Source organism: Bombina bombina, chromosome 11 (genome assembly GCF_027579735.1).
Source record: "Bombina bombina isolate aBomBom1 chromosome 11, aBomBom1.pri, whole genome shotgun sequence".
NCBI lineage: Eukaryota > Metazoa > Chordata > Amphibia > Anura > Bombinatoridae > Bombina > Bombina bombina.
In genome coordinates, this window is record NC_069509.1 from 161162444 (window position 1) to 161184654 (window position 22211).

Here is a 22211-nt window from a genome sequence, read left to right on the forward strand (position 1 = left end):
ACACAGGTGGCGCTGCAGCACAGCTTTTCCTTTGACCTATGTACTGCAATGGAGAGAAGCGTTCCTGTACCTGCCTCTCCATAGCATTACATGGGGGGGGGGAAATATTTTTTTTTGGGACTTTTTTTGTTTTAATTAAAATTTAATTAAGCTTTGGCCACATATGGCAGGGTAGGCACTGCCTCCTATGAGTGCACGCCCCTGATATATAAATATATATACACACACACATACTGTGTGTGTGTGTATATATATATACATACACATATACATACATATATATATATATATATATATATATATATACACACATACATACATATACACAAACACATACATACTTAGGTAAAGCAATCATTTATAAAAGACTAATCTTTCCTGCCAGTGAGAGAGGGGCTGATTTCTATTTCTCAAGATGTTCACAGAAGTCATTAACCCCCACATCTATACTGTATTTGATTTAAACCAATACCCATGATTATTTGATATTGTTATTCCTAGATAGGTTATGCAGTCCTTGACCTCTCTAAATGCTCCGGATATTGATTTTTTTATTTTTATAAACCCATAAAATATCGGATTTAGTAGTATTAATTTCATACCCCGAAAAAGTACTGAACATGTCAATATTATTGATTTTATGGAGATTAACTAGGTGCTGTCGCATAAAAATGAATATGTCATCAGTATATTATGCTGTTGTGATTTCTTTATCTGCAATTGGTATACCCTGAATCTCTTTCCCTGTCATAAATGCCAGAGGCTCTAGCGCAATATTAAAAATTAGTGTAGATAGTGGGCATCCTTGTCTTGTCCCTCTTAACAGTTTAAATGATGACGTTCTGTTATTATTAATCTTCATATATGCAGATGACTCTGTCTCATCTTCTTCTATTGGTTCTGCAGCATCAAAATTCTTAACTTTGCACAAATTGTCTTATGTTCCCTCCTCCTCTAGGTAGTTTCACCTAAAATCAAAATGGTGGTTCCTTTGTACTATATCAAAAGCAAGAATTGCAATGCAGGTAACGGACTACTGTAATAAGTAGCTTATTAGTGAGAAAGAGAAAAACAGGCAACAGCAGCACCACACCAGGCACAACTGTAATCGGATGCGTTTCCTGCCGCCTTTTATAATCGTCATGTATTTTTTACCCCAATACAATACTGCTACATAGATGCTGCAGTCACCACTGATTTGCAGTTCTTTGTATTCAAAATATAAGAACTGCAATAATGCCTCTGAGTACATTCTAGTCGGCCATTGTGAATACTTTTTTCAGTCCAAACTCAAGTAAGGATCAAGAACTTATACTCCATAAGCTGGATTTTGTCAGAACCATTGATTAGTTATTGGAAGCCACTTGGCAAATTTGAATAATAGTGAAAAGGAACATTGGTACACAAGAAAAAAAAAAAAAGACAAAAGCCACATACGTTTGTTTTAGTTGAAATTTTATTTAAAAATCTCAGACGAAACATCTAATAAATGTATTAAGTTAACTAAAAAAAAATATAGATAAAACATGGGTCTTGTGAAGGCACATAAAGGTGTAATCGATCCACTTCAGATGTTTTTATATTAGTACATGTAAAAGCTTGTGGTCTACATATTTACATTAAAGACAAATGAAAAATACAGTAACACAAGGCAAAAAAACTAAAATGAGAGGTAGAGGTATGGATGACATACTTGTGTTCTGTATAGTTTTATCAGTGTCTATAGTGTACCAATTTTAATATTGTCCCAATTTTCTTTTTAAACTTAGTTAAAAAAAAAAAAACACACCACCCCCCTAAAAAACAAAACAAAAACGTGAAACGCAAAACATTTAAAAAAAATACAATGTATTTATTTAGCTTGGGATACAGAAGTGCTTCAAAAAGTGTTTTTGTAAACTAGAAAACTAGGTTATTTTTTTAGTCTCCTATAAAAACTTAATGGGAAGAAAAATAATTAATTATTAATTTGTGAGCAGACAGTGAACAAAATGTTTGCTAGAATATTACATGTAGCTTAGACACAGAACTTCGAGACATTTGAGCCTTCGTTAGAATGTTGGGTATCGGAGTAAAAAACTCACAAAATATTTTGTGTACAAAAAAAGACTGCCATCTAAAATATAGACACAGAAATGCCATTATTAGACCACACAGTGTCATTAATATCATGAAGCTTGTATTCCCTGAAATTAGCTTCTTGTGCTTATAAAATTGTTAAAATAACAAAATAAAAAATATTGTGCTTTTCTAATCTCCAGTTTGATAACACAAACTGTTCTTAAAGGGATATGAAACCCACATTTTTTATTCCATGATTCGGATAGAGCAGGCAATTTTAATCAACTTTCTAATTTACTCCTATTATCAATTTTCTTTGTTCTCTTGATATCTTTATTTGAAAAAGCAGTAATGTAGGCTTAGGAGGCAGCTACATTTAACCACCAATCAGCAATCGCTACCCAGGTGCTGAAACAAAAATGGTCCGGCTTCTACGCTTACATTCCTGCTTTTACAAATAAAGATACCAAGAGAATGAAGACAAATTAATAATATAAGTAAATTAGAAAGGTGCTTAAAATTACTGCTCTATCAGAATCATGAAAGAAAAAATTGGGGTTTTAAATCCCTTTAAGTAGAAGACCTATGTTAGATTTATTTTAGATTAAAAACATTAAAACCAGTACCACTTGGTTCAGAGAGATATTATATAAGTCTATGTGACTCATGCCAGTGCATATAACCTTTTATAAACAGATTTGCGCCGGGGACAAATGCTGCAATCTCGCAGACAAGAAAGCACGGTTATATCAACATATTTTAGTTATATGGTTTTACTAGGTCATAAAATCATCTCTCTTCAGTAAAAACGTTACTCTTGGTTCCGTTTCATATTCTCTAAAATACATGTGTGGCAGATAGAATGCGTTTTATTTTTTTTTTATTTTGCAAAGATTCCAAAAGTTTTTGAAATACAATGGAATTCATACAGCAGTTTATGATGCACAATTAATTACTGACAAGAAATTGTACAGTATACAACTGCCGCGGTTAAAGGGCAGCTCTAAATGAACATGTGTAAAATACGTATACACAGAATTTTCAGCTACAGACCACCACGTCATTCACAGATGTCATTCAGTATTGTTTTCACAGATCGCTAGCAGAACTGCCGTGCGAGAAGAAATGTAAGTTTGTAAAAAAAAAAAAATGGTACCAAGAAATCCTTAATAGGATATAAAACCTCAAAAATGATTTTGTAAATCAGACAGAGGATACAATTTTTAAAAAAGGTTTCCAGTTTACTTCTATTATCAAATTTGCTTTGTTCCGATGGTATTCTTTGTTGAAGAGATACCTAGGTAGCCATCTGAAGCACTACATGGCAGGAAATAGTGCTGCCATCTAGGGCTTTATCAAATGGATAACAGGTTTGCTAAACTGCTACCATATAGTTCTTGTGACATGTGCACGCTCCTGAGCTTACGGCCATGCTTTTCAACAAAGGATACCAAGAGAACGAAGACAATTTGAAAATAAAAGTAAATTAGAAAGATCTTTAAAATCACATGCTCTATCTGAATAATAAAATAAAAAAATTGAGTTTCATGTCCCTTTAAGAAAACCCCCCAAAAGCCATAGCTAAACATTTAGTACAATGTGGTCCGTTTACAGTATGTCCAGTGTTTGTCTTTTGTAATATTTATTAGAAATATTAAAATGTAGAGAAAAAAAACTCTCAATAAGTTAGAGATTTGAAAGTCCATTTTTACTAAAGAATCATTTTGACTACACCTTGAGGCGACGGCATTCCCTGAACAGGTATATTAGGAGGTATCGCTCCAAACTCCAGACGTTTATTAAACCTGAAATAGAAAATAAATCAGTCAGCTGCAGGGAACCTTTTCAACAAGTAAAGAATTAATTATCTTTTTTACCATTTTTATTGTAACATTTTGAATCATCATGCTCTGTCAATGACAATTCAATAAGCTATTGCAGCAGCAATGTCTGCCCCTGGATGATAATTCGAGCCCTGTTAATTGTGACATCAACAATATAAACAATTCTTTAGAAAAAATATTTTTTTTTAGCTTAAAGGATTACTTTCCTTTTTTTTTTTAAGTCTAAAACGGAACATAGATTTTGCATATAAAATATGATATAAATGTAAAGTACCTTCTTATTGTTTGTAACGAAGCTCCCTTTTGCCGTAAAAGTATATTTTATTTTATGGTCATGACATCACGTCATCCAGCCCACAAATGTGGGCCGTCTAAGGGCTAACAAACTCGCCAATCATATCTCTTGATTTTGCATATAAGTTACATATATTATTGGCATTCAACGCATGCGCAATAACATTTCCTTTCTCTCGCATGCGCGCATTGGGGCACTCAAGCCAAGATGATAGCTGACAGGACGATGACATTGACTGCGCAGGGAAGTCTATGATGTTGCGCTAACTCGCGCATGCGCAATGCGTCTCAGAGTCGCCATGTTCCAACTGCAGTTGTCAGCCCGGATTGGGAATCCGTAACGGCAGACAACTAAGTGGGTTTGGAAAAATTAATTATTTCAAAATGATATATTGTTTAAACGGTGCATATTTAATATAGCATCCCAATTACAAAAATGTTTATTTACATGTATACTTGTGTGACATACCCATTACAAATCTGACTACAGTGTCCCTTTAAACAAATCAGAAGTTGTGCTATGTTTTGCCAAAGTCAGCTGCTGCTTGTGGTTTCCATATGATAGTGCAAACTGTCACAGCTCTTAGTGCATCCCGTATATGATTTTATATATATTAGTGTTTAGTTTGGAAAAAATAATAATAACAACACTTTTTATTAGTACTCTGGGACTGGTCTCAACAACAAATAAGGTAAATGAGTTTTCCAACATATTAATGTATAAATATTATATCATAATCCTGTTCTCCAATGCCCACACTTCGCAGGATCCAGAATAAACGTCACTCTATAAACCATACTGATATAGAAGAATTGCTGTTGGTGTGTCAGGTATTAGACACTTACGGTCTTGTGTGTGTATCAGTGTTGACACTAGCGTTATCTGCATAATTGCTGCAGTAAAAAAAAAAAAAATTAGATTAGCTTACCCCTTTTCAGCTGAAGATCCATTTGCCCTAATCAGTCTGTTCTCATTGCCGTCTCTTAATTGGTTTACGCGAGAAGAAAAGGCCTTTAGTGGTCTGTTGGGTGACGGCTCATACATAAAATTTCTGCAAGATGCTAGTTGGGATTCCAAAGCCTATAAAGAAAAATGGTGAATGATCAGGAGAATAAATTAATGTTCAGATTAATAATAATAATAATAATAGAAAATGTAACTATTGGTGTGAAAATCCTGTGAGTGCCAGTGGGTTTATTAAGAACACATTTTGTCTGAGCTCCCAGATGGATGAAAAAGGGCAAATTCAGATAAAATTAGACAAAAACTGTCAAAGCATAATCAGAATCTGTAAAATCACAATCCAAAAAGTATACATTATCTAAATGCATCGAAGTACAAAACAGAAAGTGCAAAGCTTAAATGTAATAAAACTTAATGGGATAGAATAGTTGAATTCCTGAGAGGAAACTTTAGCTCATCAAACATGAATGAGTTGTTAGAATATGAGACATAAAGAGACATCACAAACCCAAATTCAAGGCAGTTTTATTAGCAATTGATATTGCACAAATAAAATCTTACTTACTAGAAATAAGTTCTTTAAAACCTGTCCAAAGCAAATTAATCCCTATGTATATCAATCCGCTCTCTGCAATACAGCTGATCTGTTGTGTCCGCCGCAAACGTCTGATCATTCACCTGTTGCAGCAGTCATCTACACATACTCATGCTGGTCAAAAAAAACCCAAAACAGCTCAACACGTTTCTCCCGGAGTACGCTCGTGCTTTTTCAAGAGCTGTTTTTTGTCCAGCACGAGTACCCGTAGATGACTGCTGCAACAGGTGAATGATTAGATGTTTGCGGTGGACGCGACCGATCAGCTGTATTGCGGAGAGCGGATTGATCTGAATCGGGATTAATTTGCTTGGGACAGGTTTTAAAGAACTTATTTCTAGTAAGATTTTATTTGTGCAATATCAATTGTTAATAAAACTGCCTTGAATTTGGGTTTGCAATGTCTCATTCTATCCGATCTGCATTTCTACTTGTGGAGGAGGAACTTTCAGGAGTAGAGATGGCAGCAACCGTTTGGAGGACTGGTGTATGTAAAACATTTTTATGTCAATTTGGATAAAAAGCTTCCAAGATTCTGGTCTGAACATACATTATTTACTTCTAGCACCAGTAAGACTACTTTATGTAGGAGATTTGATCTACTTGTGTTCTTTTTTTATGAGAGCACTGCTAAACTTCTTAAGTTGTTTCTTAAAGTTTGCTACACGAATGAGTTGTGCAACCAGATCTGCTTATTGGATCAGCAGCGGCTTCCGCTCAGTACTGGCAGTGCTCTGCCGATACCGAGAGGTAGGAGTCGACCGATAATCGTTGCAGACAATATTTTTGTCCGATATCCCTAATTTCTAACATTATCAGTATCGGCCCCAAACTCCCCGATATGTCCCTGCGTAGCACGCTCACTGAATTTACTCCTGTGGATAGCATTTGAGGAGCTGCAAAGCTGCACCACGTCACCCCTACGAACCCCGCAGGTGGAGCTCACAGCGCAGTAGTAGAGGACTAGAGGAAAGACGTGTACAGTAATATCTCTGCATGCCCGGCCACGCAGTATATGATAGGGGAAAAGCTTTTTTTATGCTCATGTCTAAGAAAATGAGTGAGTTAATCTCTGCTAGCAGAGCAGTTCAGCGGATGTGTTGTACAAGCCGGGTTAGTTATTTTCTAAGCCTGTGCCAGTCAAGAGCTGATGTAGCCAAGGCTTATACATTTATTCAATGTTCTCTGCAGTAGTGCATTAACACATTTAGACAAATAATGACATCACTAACTCCCTGTGGACCGGAGTGTATTACTGCCCACACCACTAAGTGCCACTGAAGGAAGTCTCTGGGGTTATCTAGATAAGATATATTTCATTTTTCTTCACAATTCACAGGGTTAGAAATGTATCACAAAATAGCCTTTAGGGTGCCAACATGAAAATGATGTATAAAATAGGATTCACAATAGGATATATTCCTCTATAAAAAGTCCTCTTGTAAGACCAAATTGTTAGTCATCTTGCTTCATACATTGCACAAAATGGAGGGCTATAACACATTTAAAAAAAAAAAGAAAACATAAAAAAAAGGGACACCACGTAGCATAATCTTGCATAAGGGAGTTGAAATAAAAACAACAATAGTAACTCTCGCTTTCAGATGGCGCTGTATTATGCTAAGTTTGCAGACTTGCAGGACGGTCTTCACAGCAAGCAGCTGCGTTCCAGCTAAACAGCACCTCTATAACTGCAGTGAGCGCGCACCAAAGGAACGAGGGCGGTCACCGAACTTGTTTAAAAATTTTGAAAATTAGAAAATATCTGTTCATTTAGTAAATGCTATGGTGTTGTCTTTTTGTGATGCACTTTTTAGTCATGCAATCATTCTACTGTATGATGTAATGGTCTTTTAATGTTGCCACTAAATAGAACTGTTGAACCACTTAACCAACTGTTAAATCTACAATATAAATAGGAAAAAAACATACATTAGGGTATCTGTATCTCTTTAGACTATCACCTTCTGGCTGTGTGGCTAGTGGTATATATGATATATAATAAATAAAATATACCACTAGCCACACAGCCAGAAGGTGATAGTCTAACGAGATACAGATACCCTAATGTATCATTTTAAATGTACAGAATATCGGCCCCTGTTATTGGTTATTGGCTTGAAAGGTGGACGATAATCGTATTGGTCTATCCCTACCGAGAGGCATTTCTACTGTGTGTTTAACTCGTTTGCACATAGTAGCGTAGGGTCAATAGTTGTAAAATATATTCTCTGACAAATTAGAGCATGTCATTTTAAAACTATTATGGTCCTTTAAAAGGACATAATCTGAAGTGAACAGCAATATAAAGTACAAAGTATAAATGTAACAGAACTGTCATATCATGCAGTGCTATATTGCACTGGGCTTGTCTCTACTTCACATACAGAAATGCAGTAACATCCCTTAGAGAAATAAAGCAAAATCTGTCTCTCTCGCAGGGCTGGAGGATCATTTTAGTGGAGAGCTTTGGATCATCAGACCCTTTAACAGCTATTTGCCGTCCCACCCTACCCTGGTGAGAATTCTAGATACTAATTGAGTCTGTTGTGTTTTAAGTTTGTGTCATGTGCATTACAGTGCATTTAATAAGCTTTTACAATTTCTAATAACCTTCTCCATCATTTAAAAAGTGAATTTAAACGTACTGTGCATTTAAAGGGTATCAGCTACTCCTAACTGGTTATTCGTGAAAAGGGGCTAAAGTTAATTTGTCCCTTCATGGACTGGGTGAAAGTTATTTGAATACATTAACTCTTACCCCAACTTTCCGTAGAAGATCCCCTACGATATTAAGAGCTGATACCCTTGCAGATGGGGATAGAGGAGTGCCGCTGTAACCATCATCCAAACCTAAAACATAAAAAATAGAAGATATAATATTTAAAAAGAACCTTTTCAATTAAGATTTTTTAGAAAAACAACTATATGATGGAAAGTAAAATTATGGACAGTGACATGCTGATAAGTAGACATACATAGAACAAAAATGTTATTGTTTAAAAAGATAGATAATTCCTTTATTACCCATTCCCAAGTTTTGCATAACCAACACAGTTATATGAATACACTTTTTACCTCTGTGATTACCTTGTAGCTAAGCCTCTTCTGACAGCCCCTTGATCACATGAATTTTTATTTATTATCTACTGACTTGCATTTTAGCCAAATTAGTGCTGTGTTGTGCACAACTCCGGGAGTGAGCATAATGTTATCTATATGGCTCAGATGAACTAACAGCCTCCTGATGTGAAAAGCTAATAAAAAAAAGAATGTGATAAGAGGCTGTATGTAGTGGCTTAGAAACAGGCAGAAATGTAGAGGTTTAAATGTCAAAGTATATAAATATAACAATGTTAAAATACTAAGAAAGCAGTTGTGGTACGAGATACCCTGCAGTACTCTTTCGGGAGGACTTCCGTTCTTGAGAAAGCTGGTAACGTACCAATCTACACTGTGTTGGCAGATATGACAAATCACTCAGGACTGCGACATCCTCCTGAAGGGACGACGAGTCCTATGTTGCTGAGAGTGTGCCTGCTGGTGGGAAATGACTGATATTGCTTAAACAAAAGGGACAGTAGAGTGTTAAAGGGACCACGGACTGATGGATGTCTGGCACTAATGACTGCCCCTTTATGAAGCACTGTGGTTTGGCTCTTGTTCCATAATTGATTTATTTGTGCTCTCAGTGCATTATCCTGAATCTATCATACACTGCTACGCTTTAAACTTACACTGCAGTGCTTTGGATTACAATCATTGCTATGCTACCTACTGCTTCACTAACATGCCCGATTTATGCTGCTGCATTATTCTAACCAATTACGGAGACTTCCGGTGTTGACCTTTACATTCTTGTATGCAGTGTACATAGATCCCAAATATAACCTGCCCACACGGGTCCTGTACTACAGGGTCTGGTGCAGCAGGGTGTTGTACATTGCCTGTTGGACTAAACACTATCAGGGTATTGCCTGCCTTTGTTCTTTAAAGTGTCTTTTATTTGTGCGTTTCTTATTAACACTTATATGTACTGTACTTTGTCTTGCACTAATAACACTAATGTTTTCTAGGACTATAGGGGTTCACGTGTCTGATCTGTGGGGGGTAACCCAATAACTACCCAGCATATTATATCCTATTTGTTTGATATGTAATAAATTGATATTTATAAAGAGTGCAGCGTTCCCTTTCTTTATTTGACTGAGCTTATTATAGCAGAGTCTGTTAAGTTAAATAAATATAACAATGTTAGTTGTGCAAAGCTGGGGAATGGGTTATAAAGATGATAACCATCTTTTTAAACAATCATTTGGGTGTTGACTGTCCCTTTAATAGAGTTTAAAGGCACATGAAACAAAACATTTCTTTTGTGATTCAGACAGAGCGTACTATTAAAAATAAAAAAGTTATCCATCTTACTTCTATTATCAAATTTGTTTTGTTCCCTTTGTACGATTTGTATAAGAGCACTACACAGCAGGACAAATTGCTCTTGAATATGTAAAATAACATCCTTGCAAAACTGCTGCCATATAGTTCTCCAGACACGTGCACGCTCCTAAGCTTACATCCCTGCTTTTCAACAAGAGATACAGAGAAAAAAAAATCGCATCCTCTGGGGCCAATTTATCATGGCCCGAATGAGGCCAAATACCCGTTTCCGCGCGAGCCTTTAGGCTTGCCGGAAACGGGAGTTAAGAAGCAACGTCTTAAGACTGATGCCTCTGAGGCTGCGGATATCAATCTGCCGTTGATTGATATCCCCTGCTAGCGGCCGATTGGCCGCGAATCTGCAGGGGGGCGGCTTTGCACAAGCAGTTCACCAGAACTGCTTGTGCAATGTTAAATGCCAACAGCGTATGCTGTCAGCATTCAGCGATGCCCGTCAGACATTGATAAATTGGCCCCTCTGAATCATTAAAGAAAAAAAATAAATTGTTTTTATGTCCTGTCCCCAAAGTTCACTTGGGGTGGATGCCAGAGGATAGGTGGGGCGCCTTCCTTGCACCCCCCCAGGCGTAGGCAAAATAAATAGTGTAGATGGGGAAATTACAGGACATCGGGCTTTACCCACAACTTGGGTAATGTCCGTTTTACCCGGATTTCTTACTTTCCCAGTCACATTATATGGGAAGTTGTTGGGTGGGGCAGTATAATACTTTGTAATATAAGAAAATTGTATTATCTGACACCTCAACCTGGTGCAGAACTACAGCTTAGGCCACAGGTTTCCAACCCTGTCCTTGTGCCTCCCTAACAGGCCAGATTTTCAGGATTACCTGGGTGAGAGCAGGTAAAAACATAATTTATGCTTACCTGATAAATTCCTTTCTTCTGTAGTGTGATCAGTCCACGGGTCATCATTACTTCTGGGATATTACTCCTCCCCAACAGGAAGTGCAAGAGGATTCACCCAGCAGAGCTGCATATAGCTCCTCCCCTCTACGTCACTCCCAGTCATTCGACCAAGGACCAACGAGAAAGGAAAAGCCAAGGGTGAAGTGGTGACTGGAGTATAAATTAAAAAATATTTACCTGCCTTAAAAACAGGGCGGGCCGTGGACTGATCACACTACAGAAGAAAGGAATTTATCAGGTAAGCATAAATTATGTTTTCTTCTGTTAAGTGTGATCAGTCCACGGGTCATCATTACTTCTGGGATACCAATACCAAAGCAAAAGTACACGGATGACGGGAGGGATAGGCAGGCTCTTTATACAGAAGGAACCACTGCCTGAAGAACCTTTCTCCCAAAAATAGCCTCCGATGAAGCAAAAGTGTCAAATTTGTAAAATTTGGAAAAAGTATGAAGCGAAGACCAAGTTGCAGCCTTGCAAATCTGTTCAACAGAGGCCTCATTCTTGAAGGCCCAAGTGGAAGCCACAGCTCTAGTAGAATGAGCTGTAATTCTTTCAGGAGGCTGCTGTCCAGCAGTCTCATAAGCTAAACGAATTATGCTACGAAGCCAAAAAGAAAGAGAGGTAGCGGAAGCTTTTTGACCTCTCCTCTGCCCAGAGTAAATGACAAACAGAGAAGACGTTTGTCGAAATTCCTTAGTTGCCTGTAAGTAAAATTTTAGAGCACGGACTACATCCAGGTTGTGCAGTAGACGTTCCTTCTTTGAAGAAGGATTTGGGCATAAAGAAGGAACAACAATCTCTTGATTGATATTCCTGTTAGTAACTACCTTAGGTAAGAACCCAGGTTTAGTACGCAGGACTACCTTATCCGAATGAAAAATCAAATAAGGAGAATCACAATGTAAGGCTGATAATTCAGAGACTCTTCGAGCCGAGGAAATAGCCATTAAAAATAGAACTTTCCAAGATAACAACTTTATATCAATGGAATGAAGGGGTTCAAACGGAACGCCCTGTAAAACATTAAGAACAAGGTTTAAACTCCATGGTGGAGCAACAGTTTTAAACACAGGCTTAATCCTGGCCAAAGCCTGACAAAAAGCCTGGACGTCAGGAACTTCTGACAAACGTTTGTGTAACAGAATGGACAGAGCTGAGATCTGTCCCTTTAATGAACTAGCAGATAAACCCTTTTCTAAACCTTCTTGTAGAAAAGACAATATCCTAGGAATCCTAACCTTACTCCAAGAGTAACCTTTGGATTCACACCAATATAGGTATTTACGCCATATCTTATGGTAAATCTTTCTGGTAACAGGTTTCCTAGCCTGTATTAAGGTATCAATAACTGACTCAGAAAACCCACGTCTTGATAAAATCAAGCGTTCAATTTCCAAGCAGTCAGCTTCAGAGAAGTTAGATTTTGATGTTTGAAGGGACCCTGTATCAGAAGGTCCTGTTTCAGAGGTAGAGACCAAGGTGGACAGGATGACAAGTCCACCAGGTCTGCATACCAAGTCCTGCGTGGCCACGCAGGTGCTATTAGAATCACTGATGCTCTCTCTTGTTTGATTCTGGCAATCAATCGAGGAAGTAACGGGAAGGGTGGAAACACGTAAGCCATCCTGAAGTCCCAAGGTGCTGTCAGAGCATCTATCAGGACTGCTCCTGGATCCCTGGATCTGGACCCGTAACGAGGAAGCTTGGCGTTCTGTCGAGACGCCATGAGATCTATCTCTGGTTTGCCCCAACGTCGAAGTATTTGGGCAAAGACCTCCGGATGAAGTTCCCACTCCCCCGGATGAAAAGTCTGACGACTTAAGAAATCCGCCTCCCAGTTCTCCACTCCCGGGATGTGGATTGCTGACAGGTGGCAAGAGTGAGACTCTGCCCAGCGAATTATCTTTGATACTTCCATCATAGCTAGGGAGCTTCTTGTCCCTCCCTGATGGTTGATGTAAGCTACAGTCGTGATGTTGTCCGACTGAAACCTGATGAACCCCCGAGTTGTCAACTGGGGCCAAGCCAGGAGGGCATTGAGAACTGCTCTCAATTCCAGAATGTTATTGGCAGGAGACTCTCCTCCTGACTCCATTGTCCCTGAGCCTTCAGAGAATTCCAGACGGCACCCCAACCTAGAAGGCTGGCGTCTGTTGTTACAATTGTCCAGTCTGGTCTGCTGAATGGCATCCCCCTGGACAGATGTGGCCGAGAAAGCCACCATAGAAGAGAATTTCTGGTCTCTTGATCCAGATTCAGAGAAGGGGATAAGTCTGAGTAATCCCCATTCCACTGACTTAGCATGCACAGTTGCAGTGGTCTGAGGTGTAAGCGTGCAAAGGGTACTATGTCCATTGCCGCTACCATTAAGCCGATTACCTCCATGCATTGAGCCACTGACGGGTGTTGAATGGAATGAAGGGTGCGGCAAGCACTTTGAAGTCTTGTTAGCCTGTCCTCTGTCAGGTAAATCTTCATTTCTACAGAATCTATAAGAGTCCCCAGGAAGGGAACTCTTGTGAGTGGAACGAGTGAACTTTTCTTTTCGTTCACCTTCCATCCATGTGACCTTAGAAATGCCAGCACTAACTCTGTATGAAACTTGGCAGTTTGAAAGCTTGAAGCTTGTATCAGAATGTCGTCTAGGTATGGAGCTACCGAGATTCCCCGCGGTCTTAGTACCGCCAGAAGAGCACCCAGAACCTTTGTGAAGATTCTTGGAGCTGTAGCCAATCCGAATGGAAGAGCCACAAACTGGTAATGCCTGTCTAGGAAGGCAAACCTTAGGTACCGATAATGATCTTTGTGAATCGGTATGTGAAGGTAAGCATCTTTTAAATCTACAGTGGTCATGTACTGACCCTCTTGGATCATAGGTAAAATTGTCCGAATAGTCTCCATCTTGAACGATGGAACTCTTAGGAATTTGTTTAGGATCTTTAAGTCCAGGATTGGTCTGAAAGTTCCCTCTTTTTTGGGAACCACAAACAGGATTTGAGTAAAACCCCTGTCCCTGTTCCGATCGTGGAACTGGATGGATTACTCCCATTAACAAGAGCTCTTGTATGCAGCGTAGAAACGCCTCTTTCTTTGTCTGGATTGTTGACAATCTTGACAGATGAAATCTCTCTCTTGGAGGAGAGTATTTGAAGTCCAGAAGGTATCCCTGAGATATTATCTCTAGCGCCCAGGGATCCTGAACATCTCTTGCCCAAGCCTGGGCGAAGAGAGAAAGTCTGCCCCCCACTAGATCCGATCCCGGATCGGGGGCCCTCAATTCATGCTGTTTTAGGGGCAGCAGCAGGTTTCCTAGTCTGCTTGCCCTTGTTCCAGGACTGGTTAGGTTTCCAGCCTTGTCTGTAGCGAGCAACAGCTCCTTCCTGTTTTGGTGCAGAGGAAGTTGATGCTGCTCCTGCTTTGAAATTACGAAAGGAACGAAAATTAGACTGTCTAGTCTTGGCTTTGGCTTTGTCCTGAGGCAGGGCATGGCCTTTACCTCCTGTAATGTCAGCGATAATCTCTTTCAACCCGGGCCCGAATAAGGTCTGCCCTTTGAAAGGTATATTAAGCAATTTAGACTTAGAAGTAACATCAGCTGACCAGGATTTTAGCCACAGCGCCCTGCGTGCCTGAATGGCGAATCCTGAATTCTTCGCCGTAAGTTTAGTAAGATGTACTACGGCCTCCGAAATGAATGAATTAGCTAGTTTAAGGACTCTAAGCCTGTCCGTAATGTCGTCCAGAGTAGCTGAACCAATGTTCTCTTCCAGAGACTCAATCCAGAATGCCGCTGCAGCCGTGATCGGCGCAATGCATGCAAGGGGTTGCAATATAAAACCTTGTTGAACAAACATTTTCTTAAGGTAACCCTCTAATTTTTTATCCATTGGATCTGAAAAAGCACAGCTATCCTCCACCGGGATAGTGGTACGCTTAGCTAAGGTAGAAACTGCTCCCTCCACCTTAGGGACCGTTTGCCATAAGTCCCTTGTGGTGGCGTCTATTGGAAACATTTTTCTAAATATCGGAGGGGGTGAGAACGGCACACCGGGTCTATCCCACTCCTTAGTAACAATTTCAGTAAGTCTCTTAGGTATAGGAAAAACCTCAGTACTCGTCGGTACCGCAAAATATTTATCCAACCTACACATTTTCTCTGGTATTGCAACTGTGTTACAATCATTCAGAGCCGCTAACACCTCCCCTAGTAATACACGGAGGTTTTCCAGTTTAAATTTAAAATTTGAAATATCTGAATCCAGTCTGTTTGGATCAGAATCGTCACCCACAGAATGAAGCTCTCCGTCCTCATGTTCTGCCACCTGTGACGCAGTGTCTGACATGGCCCTAATATTATCAGCGCACTCTGTTCTCACCCCAGAGTGATCACGCTTACCTCTTAGCTCTGGTAATTTAGCCAAAACCTCAGTCATAACAGTAGCCATATCCTGTAATGTGATTTGTAATGGCCGCCCAGATGTACTCGGCGCTACAATATCACGCACCTCCCTCTGAGCGGGAGATGTAGGTACTGACACGTGAGGCGAGTTAGTCGGCATAACTCTCCCCTCGTTGTTTGGTGAAATTTGTTCAATTTGTACAGATTGACTTTTATTTAAAGTAGCATCAATACAGTTAGTACATAAATTTCTATTGGGCTCCACTTTGGCATTGCAACAAATGACACAGGTATCATCCTCTGAATCAGACATGTTTAACACACTAGCAAATAAACTTGTAACTTGGAAATACAATTCAATTAGAATAATATTAAAACGTACTGTGCCTTTAAGAAGCACAGAAGATCTATGACAGTTGAAAATTAATAAATTGAAACAGTTATAGCCTCAATCCTTGTAAATAACACAACTTTAGCAAAGGTTTAATCCCATTAGCAAAGATAACAAATTCTGAAAGCAGGAAACAAATTACAGAATAAACGTTTTTTATCTCAGTCAAACTATAATTCTCACAGCTCTGCTGAGAGAAATTACCTCCCTCAAAATAAGTTTTGAAGACCCCTGAGCTCTGTAGAGATGAACCGGATCATGCAGGGAATACAATGAGTTGCTGACTGAAATATTTGATGTGTAGTAAAAGCGCCAAAAAACGGCCCCTCCCCCTCACACACAGCAGTGAGGGAGAACAGAAACTGTCAGAAAACAGATTAAGCAACTGCCAAGTGGAAAAATAGTGCCCAAACATTTATTCACTCAGTACCTCAGTAAATGAAAACGATTTTACATTCCAGCAAAAACGTTAAACATAATCTCTAGTTATTAAACAGCTTTATGTATTTCTTACAGTGTAATTCTAGTGAAGTACCATTCCCCAGAATACTGAAGTGTAAAGTATACATACATGACATTATATCGGTATGGCAGGATTTTCTCATCAATTCCATTGTCAGAAAATAAAAACTGCTACATACCTCTATGCAGATTCATCTGCCCGCTGTCCCCTGATCTGAAGTTTACCTCTCCTCAGATGGCTGAGAAACAGCAATATGATCTTAACTACTCCGGCTAAAATCATAACAAAAACTCTGGTAGATTCTTCTTCAAACTCTGCCAGAGAGATAACACACTCCGGTGCTATTTTAAAATAACAAACTTTTGATTGAAGATATAAAACTAAGTATAATCACCATAGTCCTCTCACACATCCTATCTAGTCGTTGGGTGCAAGAGAATGACTGGGAGTGACGTAGAGGGGAGGAGCTATATGCAGCTCTGCTGGGTGAATCCTCTTGCACTTCCTGTTGGGGAGGAGTAATATCCCAGAAGTAATGATGACCCGTGGACTGATCACACTTAACAGAAGAAATAACCATGTTTACTAATTAGCTTATTATTTCACCTGTGCTCTAGGTCAGATATCCTCAAAACCTGGCCTGTTAGGGAGGTCTGAAAACCTGTGGCTTAGTCCAACATACCCAAAAGATGTGAAACTACACTACCTCAAGCAGGAAAAAAAGAAGACTTATATGGGTTAGGGGAAAGAATTCCTTTAGGGGTTCCTACCTACTCCAGCAACCACGCAATTATATACCCAGTAATCCTGATAAATAATTCTACAAGAGTAACTCATACAAATAACTAAATATTTTATCAGTATTTTCAGTTTGAAGGCCTTTAAATCTTTATATTTTAACTGCTCTATCACAATGTCAGAAACCAATGAACACAATAATTTATAGTACCGACTAGAGCAGAATACTTAAATTTATCGTTTTTTTTTTTTTTTAAGTCTCTTTAAAAGGCGGAGACTATTAATGTTTTGTTTTCCTTACTTTTTCTCAACGATCGTGGTGTGCTCAACCCAGAGACACGGCCTCTATGAGCCAAGGGTGTTGATGGGACAGTTACGGACGCTTGTACAGCGGTGTCCATTCTCTCATCTTCTGATATGTCAGGAACATTGGATTTTGGCTTCTCTTGTTTATGCTGCACAGCCAGTTCCTGTCTTAAATCTACAGAGGAGGAAAATGCAATTTATGTTAAAAAGTATACAAATTCTGTTTTAAATACAAAATATTACAACTGACCAATCAGAAGAAAGAACAAATCAAGTAGTCCAGTGGCAGAAAAGCTTTGAGGGTCTTGTGTATAAAATATTAAGGTTACAACTCATCTTAGTAAATCCACTTGCTCCCTTTTCTATATATATTTCTCTTGCTCCTTTTCCATTTTGATACTTCGTTATAATGGTCTTGTGAGTTAATTGTTAAAGGGATACTAACCCCACATTTTTTCCTTTCATGGTTCAGATAGAGCATGCAATTTTAAGCAACTTTCTAATTTACTCCTATTATAAATGTTTCTTTGTTCTCATGTTATCTTGATTTGATGAAAAAGCAGTAATAAAAGGTTAGGAGCCGGCCCATTTTTAGTTCAGCACCTTGGTAGAGCTTGCTGATTGGTTTGCTACATTTAGCCACAAATCAGCAAGTGCTACCCAGGTGCTGAACAAAAAATGGTCCGGCTCTAAAGCTTACAGTACTGCTTTTTCAAATCAAGATAACATGAGAACAAAGAAAAATTGATAATAGGAGTAAATTAGAAAATCTCATGCTCTATCTGAATCATGAAAGAAAAAAATTGGGTTTAGTGTCCCTTTAAGGCACAAAATGTTTATAACAAACAGAAGCAAGCACACACCATGAGATAATACTTGTGCTGATTACCAAGAAAAGTTAGACAGAGATTTAATAATTTCTAACAATATACCTTTTTTTTTTTCTCCATGGCTCAAGTGGAACTTAAAGGGACAGGAAACCCCAACATTTTCTTTCATGATTCAGATTGAACATACAATTTTAAACAACTTTCCAATTTACTTCTATTATCAAATTTGCTTCATTCTCTTGTTATCCTTTGCTGAAGGAGCAGCCTTGCACTAATGGCAGCTATTTGAACACATCTAGTTAGCCAATCACAAGTGACAAGTGTGTGCAGGCACCAATTAGCAGCAGCTCCCACTAGTGTTGGATAGGTGCATATTGATTTTTCAACAAGGTTGACCCCTTGTGACATACATACTACTGCAAAACAGTTTAAAATCTTTACTTATCACAGGAAACCATCAAAGGTGAACATTACAAAAATATTAGAAGATACAGTATGAAACATTACGCAGGTAAATACATATATCTTTAACAGTTATTACGGTATATGGAAAATAAATGCTCAATGCAGTGTAAAAAAAAAGTATAAGTGAGGTGGAACAAGTAAATATGTTGCAATTAAATAATAAGGTTAGATAATATCTATCAATAAAATAACTACTATACCACTTCAAACAGTGATTTTTTTTAACTTTGCAAGTTACATTGTACATTCAATACAACTTTGGCTGCACAAAAAAAAAATAAAAAAAAATGTCTGAGTACTTAAAGGGCCATGATACCCAAATGTTGAAACACTTGAAAGTGCTGCAGCATAGCTGTAAAAAGCCGACTACAAAATATCACCTGAACATCTCTATGTAAAAAAGATATTTTACCTCAAAATGTCCTAAGTATTCAAACCCCATTGGAAAGGAATTCTAAGCAGCAAATCAGTATGTCTGTCCCGAGACAGGCAAGGGAGTGAGCTTCGTGCACACTCATTTTATTTCCCTATTCAGTGTAAGGAAGGTTACTATGAAATCTCACGAGAGTTTAGTCAAATCTCATGAGATCACAGTAAGAGTTCATGACCTCAGCAATGCTGATGCTGATTGGCTGCTGTTCATTTCTTCATTTATTTATTTTACATGCAGCTGAAGTATATATTTTTTTTACACAGCACTTACTCTGCTGAGCTGAGGAGATTGTGAGGTAAAATATCTTCCTTTTTTACATAGAGATGCTCAGGTGATATTTTCCTATCAGCTTTTTACAGTTATACTGCATCAGTTTCAAGTGATTTAGCATATGAGTATTATGCCCCTTTATATGCAGAATTTACATTAAATAATTTGAATGCTTACAAATGTGTTTCTTTCATGATTCAGATACAGCAGCAATTTAAGCAACATTCTAATTTACTCCTATTATCATTTTTCTTCATTCTCTTGGTATCTTTATTTGAAAAAGCAGGCCAAGTTTTGGTTCAGCACCCGGGGGAGCAATTGCCGAATTGGTGTCCAAATGTAGCTACCAATCAGCAAGCGCTACCCAAGTGATAAACCAAATATGGTCCAGATACTAAGTTTACATTCCTGCTTTTTCAAATAAAGATACCAAGAGAACGGAGAAAAATTATGATAAGAGTAAATTAGTAAATTAGAAAGTTGCTTAAAATTGCTGATCTATCGGAATCATGAAATAAAAAAAAATGTGGGCTTCATATGCCTTTAATATGATTTTGAATGCCTACTTTAATTACAATTTTTAAACTGCTTATTGTATTAAACCACTATACTGTATAATGTATACAGGAGTGTAGTAGGGTGCTATACAAACTGTCTTTATAGAACCTTATGGTAGACCTTATAGAAACGGTGTATCTTTTTAGGTAATCTCACATGAAAATACAGGGTTAGAGAATTGAGCCCTGAATGCGGATCGTTTGAGAGTAACATGAAAGTGTAAATATTTTATTACTAATGTAGAAAATGGGAAAGGCTAGAACGCCAAGCTGCAGCAATATCTGAACAATGATCTCCAGATTCTGTCATGTTACTTCAGAAATAAAAGAGTATACAGTACAGCCACACAGATAAAAAGTATCTTTATCTGCTCAAACCCGAGACAACTATGAAACCTTTTAGTCATGTCTGGACAGTTACAAACATGATCTGTGTTTAAATACCCGTATGGTGCCAAAACATAAGCATTATAAAATAGCACCACCTAATGGATGTTACTTACATTACATGTAAACTTAAAAAATAAATATCCAGATGACTTTTGGCGACATCTGTGCAAAACAGAGCGAAAATTAAAAAAAAACTCTGCACATAAGAAAAAGGGGATTCAAATGCAGCCAGATTAAAGTGCAGGCTGCATTTTATAACCCTTAAAGGGACAGTCTAGTCAAACTTTCATGGTTCAGATAGGGCATGTAGTTTTAAAGAACTTTCCAATTTATTTTTATCATCAAATCTGCTTTGTCCTCTTGGCATTCTTTGTTGAAAGCTAAACCTAGGAAGGCTCATGCTAATTTCTAAGCCCTTGAAGGCCGCCTCATATCAATGCATTTTGACGGTTTTTCACAGCTAGACAGCTCTAGTTCATGTGTGCCACGTAGATAACATTGTGCTCATGCCTGTGGAGTTACCTATGAGTCAACACTGATTGGCTAAAATACAAGTCTGTCAAAAGAAAAGAAATAAGGGGGCAGTCTGCAGAGGCTTAGATACAAGGTAATCACAGAGGTAAAAAGTGTATTAATATAACAGTGTTGGTTATGCAAAACTGGGGAATGAGTAATAAAGGGATTATCTATATTGTTAAACAATAAAAATTCTGGAGTAGACTGTTTTTAATTGTTATGAACCTGAATGGCAAGACTGTGGCGTTTAGCGATCCAGATATGGAAAGTTACCCCATATTTACCTCCGGTCCCAATAATGCAGGAGAGTTGTTCACTCTCTATTTAGTACTGAAAAAATTAGAAGACGGTGCACTCTGTAGGAAGGGCAGAGCTTAATATGCATGAGAAGAGTATGTGCAAAAGTGCTACGTATGGCAGGACCCTTGCAGCTCACATGAATGAAAAATATTCCAGCTGTGTATCTGAGCTTAAAAAGGGACATGAAACTCACATTTTCCTTTTATGATTTACAAACATTCAATTTCAAACAACTTTCCAATTTACTTCTATTATCTAATTGTCTTCATTTTCTGTATATCCTTTGTTGAAAAGCATATAAATAGGCTCAGTGGCTGCTGATTGGTGGCTGCACATAAGGTGCCTCGTGTGATTGGTGCACCCATATGCTTTGCTATTTCTTCAACAAAGGATATCTAAAGAATGAAGCAAAATTAGATAATAGAAGTGAATTGGAATGTTGTTTAAAAGGGTATTCTCTCTCTCTGAATCATGAAAGAAAAATTTTGGGTTTCATGTCAATTAAGGGAAAATGTCCAGAATTCAGGAACATAAGAGATGAAAAACTCTAATGAAAGGATAAACCTTCTAAAAAACAAAATTATGCTTACCTGATAATTTCCTTTTCTTCTGAAGGGAAGAGTCCACAGCTGCATTCATTACTTTTGGGAATTTAGAACTTAGCCACCAGGAGGAGGCAAAGACACCCAAGGCTTAAAATACCTCCCCCACTTCCCTCATCCCCCAGTTATTCTGCCAAGGGAACAAGGAACAGTAGGAGAAATATCAGGGTGAAAAAAGGTGCCAGAAAAACAAAAAATTATAGCCGCCTCATAGATAAAAACACGGGCGGGAGCTGTGGACTCTTCCCTTCAGAAGAAAATTAAATTATCAGGTAAGCATAATTTATGTTTTTCTTCTTAAGAGGGAAGAGTCCACAGCTGAATTCATTACTTTTGGGAAAACAATACCCAAGCTAGAAGACACTGAATGCAAATAACGGGTGGGTACAAAAGGCGGCCCCTTCGAACGGCACCACAGCCTGAATT

General features: G+C 38.3%; 1 protein-coding gene across 1 annotated transcript in view; it reads right to left on the reverse strand.

The window, feature by feature from the left end:
• Window positions 1-1438: 1438 nt before the first annotated feature.
• The window catches only part of NDE1 (nudE neurodevelopment protein 1), a 38147-nt gene continuing 17374 nt past the window's right edge, over window positions 1439-22211 (reverse strand). The window contains exons 6-9 of the mRNA XM_053695080.1: window positions 17418-17597; window positions 8520-8611; window positions 5129-5280; window positions 1439-3866 (exon numbers count right to left, since the gene is read on the reverse strand). Of these exons, the coding sequence (XP_053551055.1) occupies window positions 3773-3866; window positions 5129-5280; window positions 8520-8611; window positions 17418-17597 (518 nt within the window). The 3' untranslated portion in view covers window positions 1439-3772. The remainder of the gene's footprint in view (window positions 3867-5128; window positions 5281-8519; window positions 8612-17417; window positions 17598-22211) is intronic.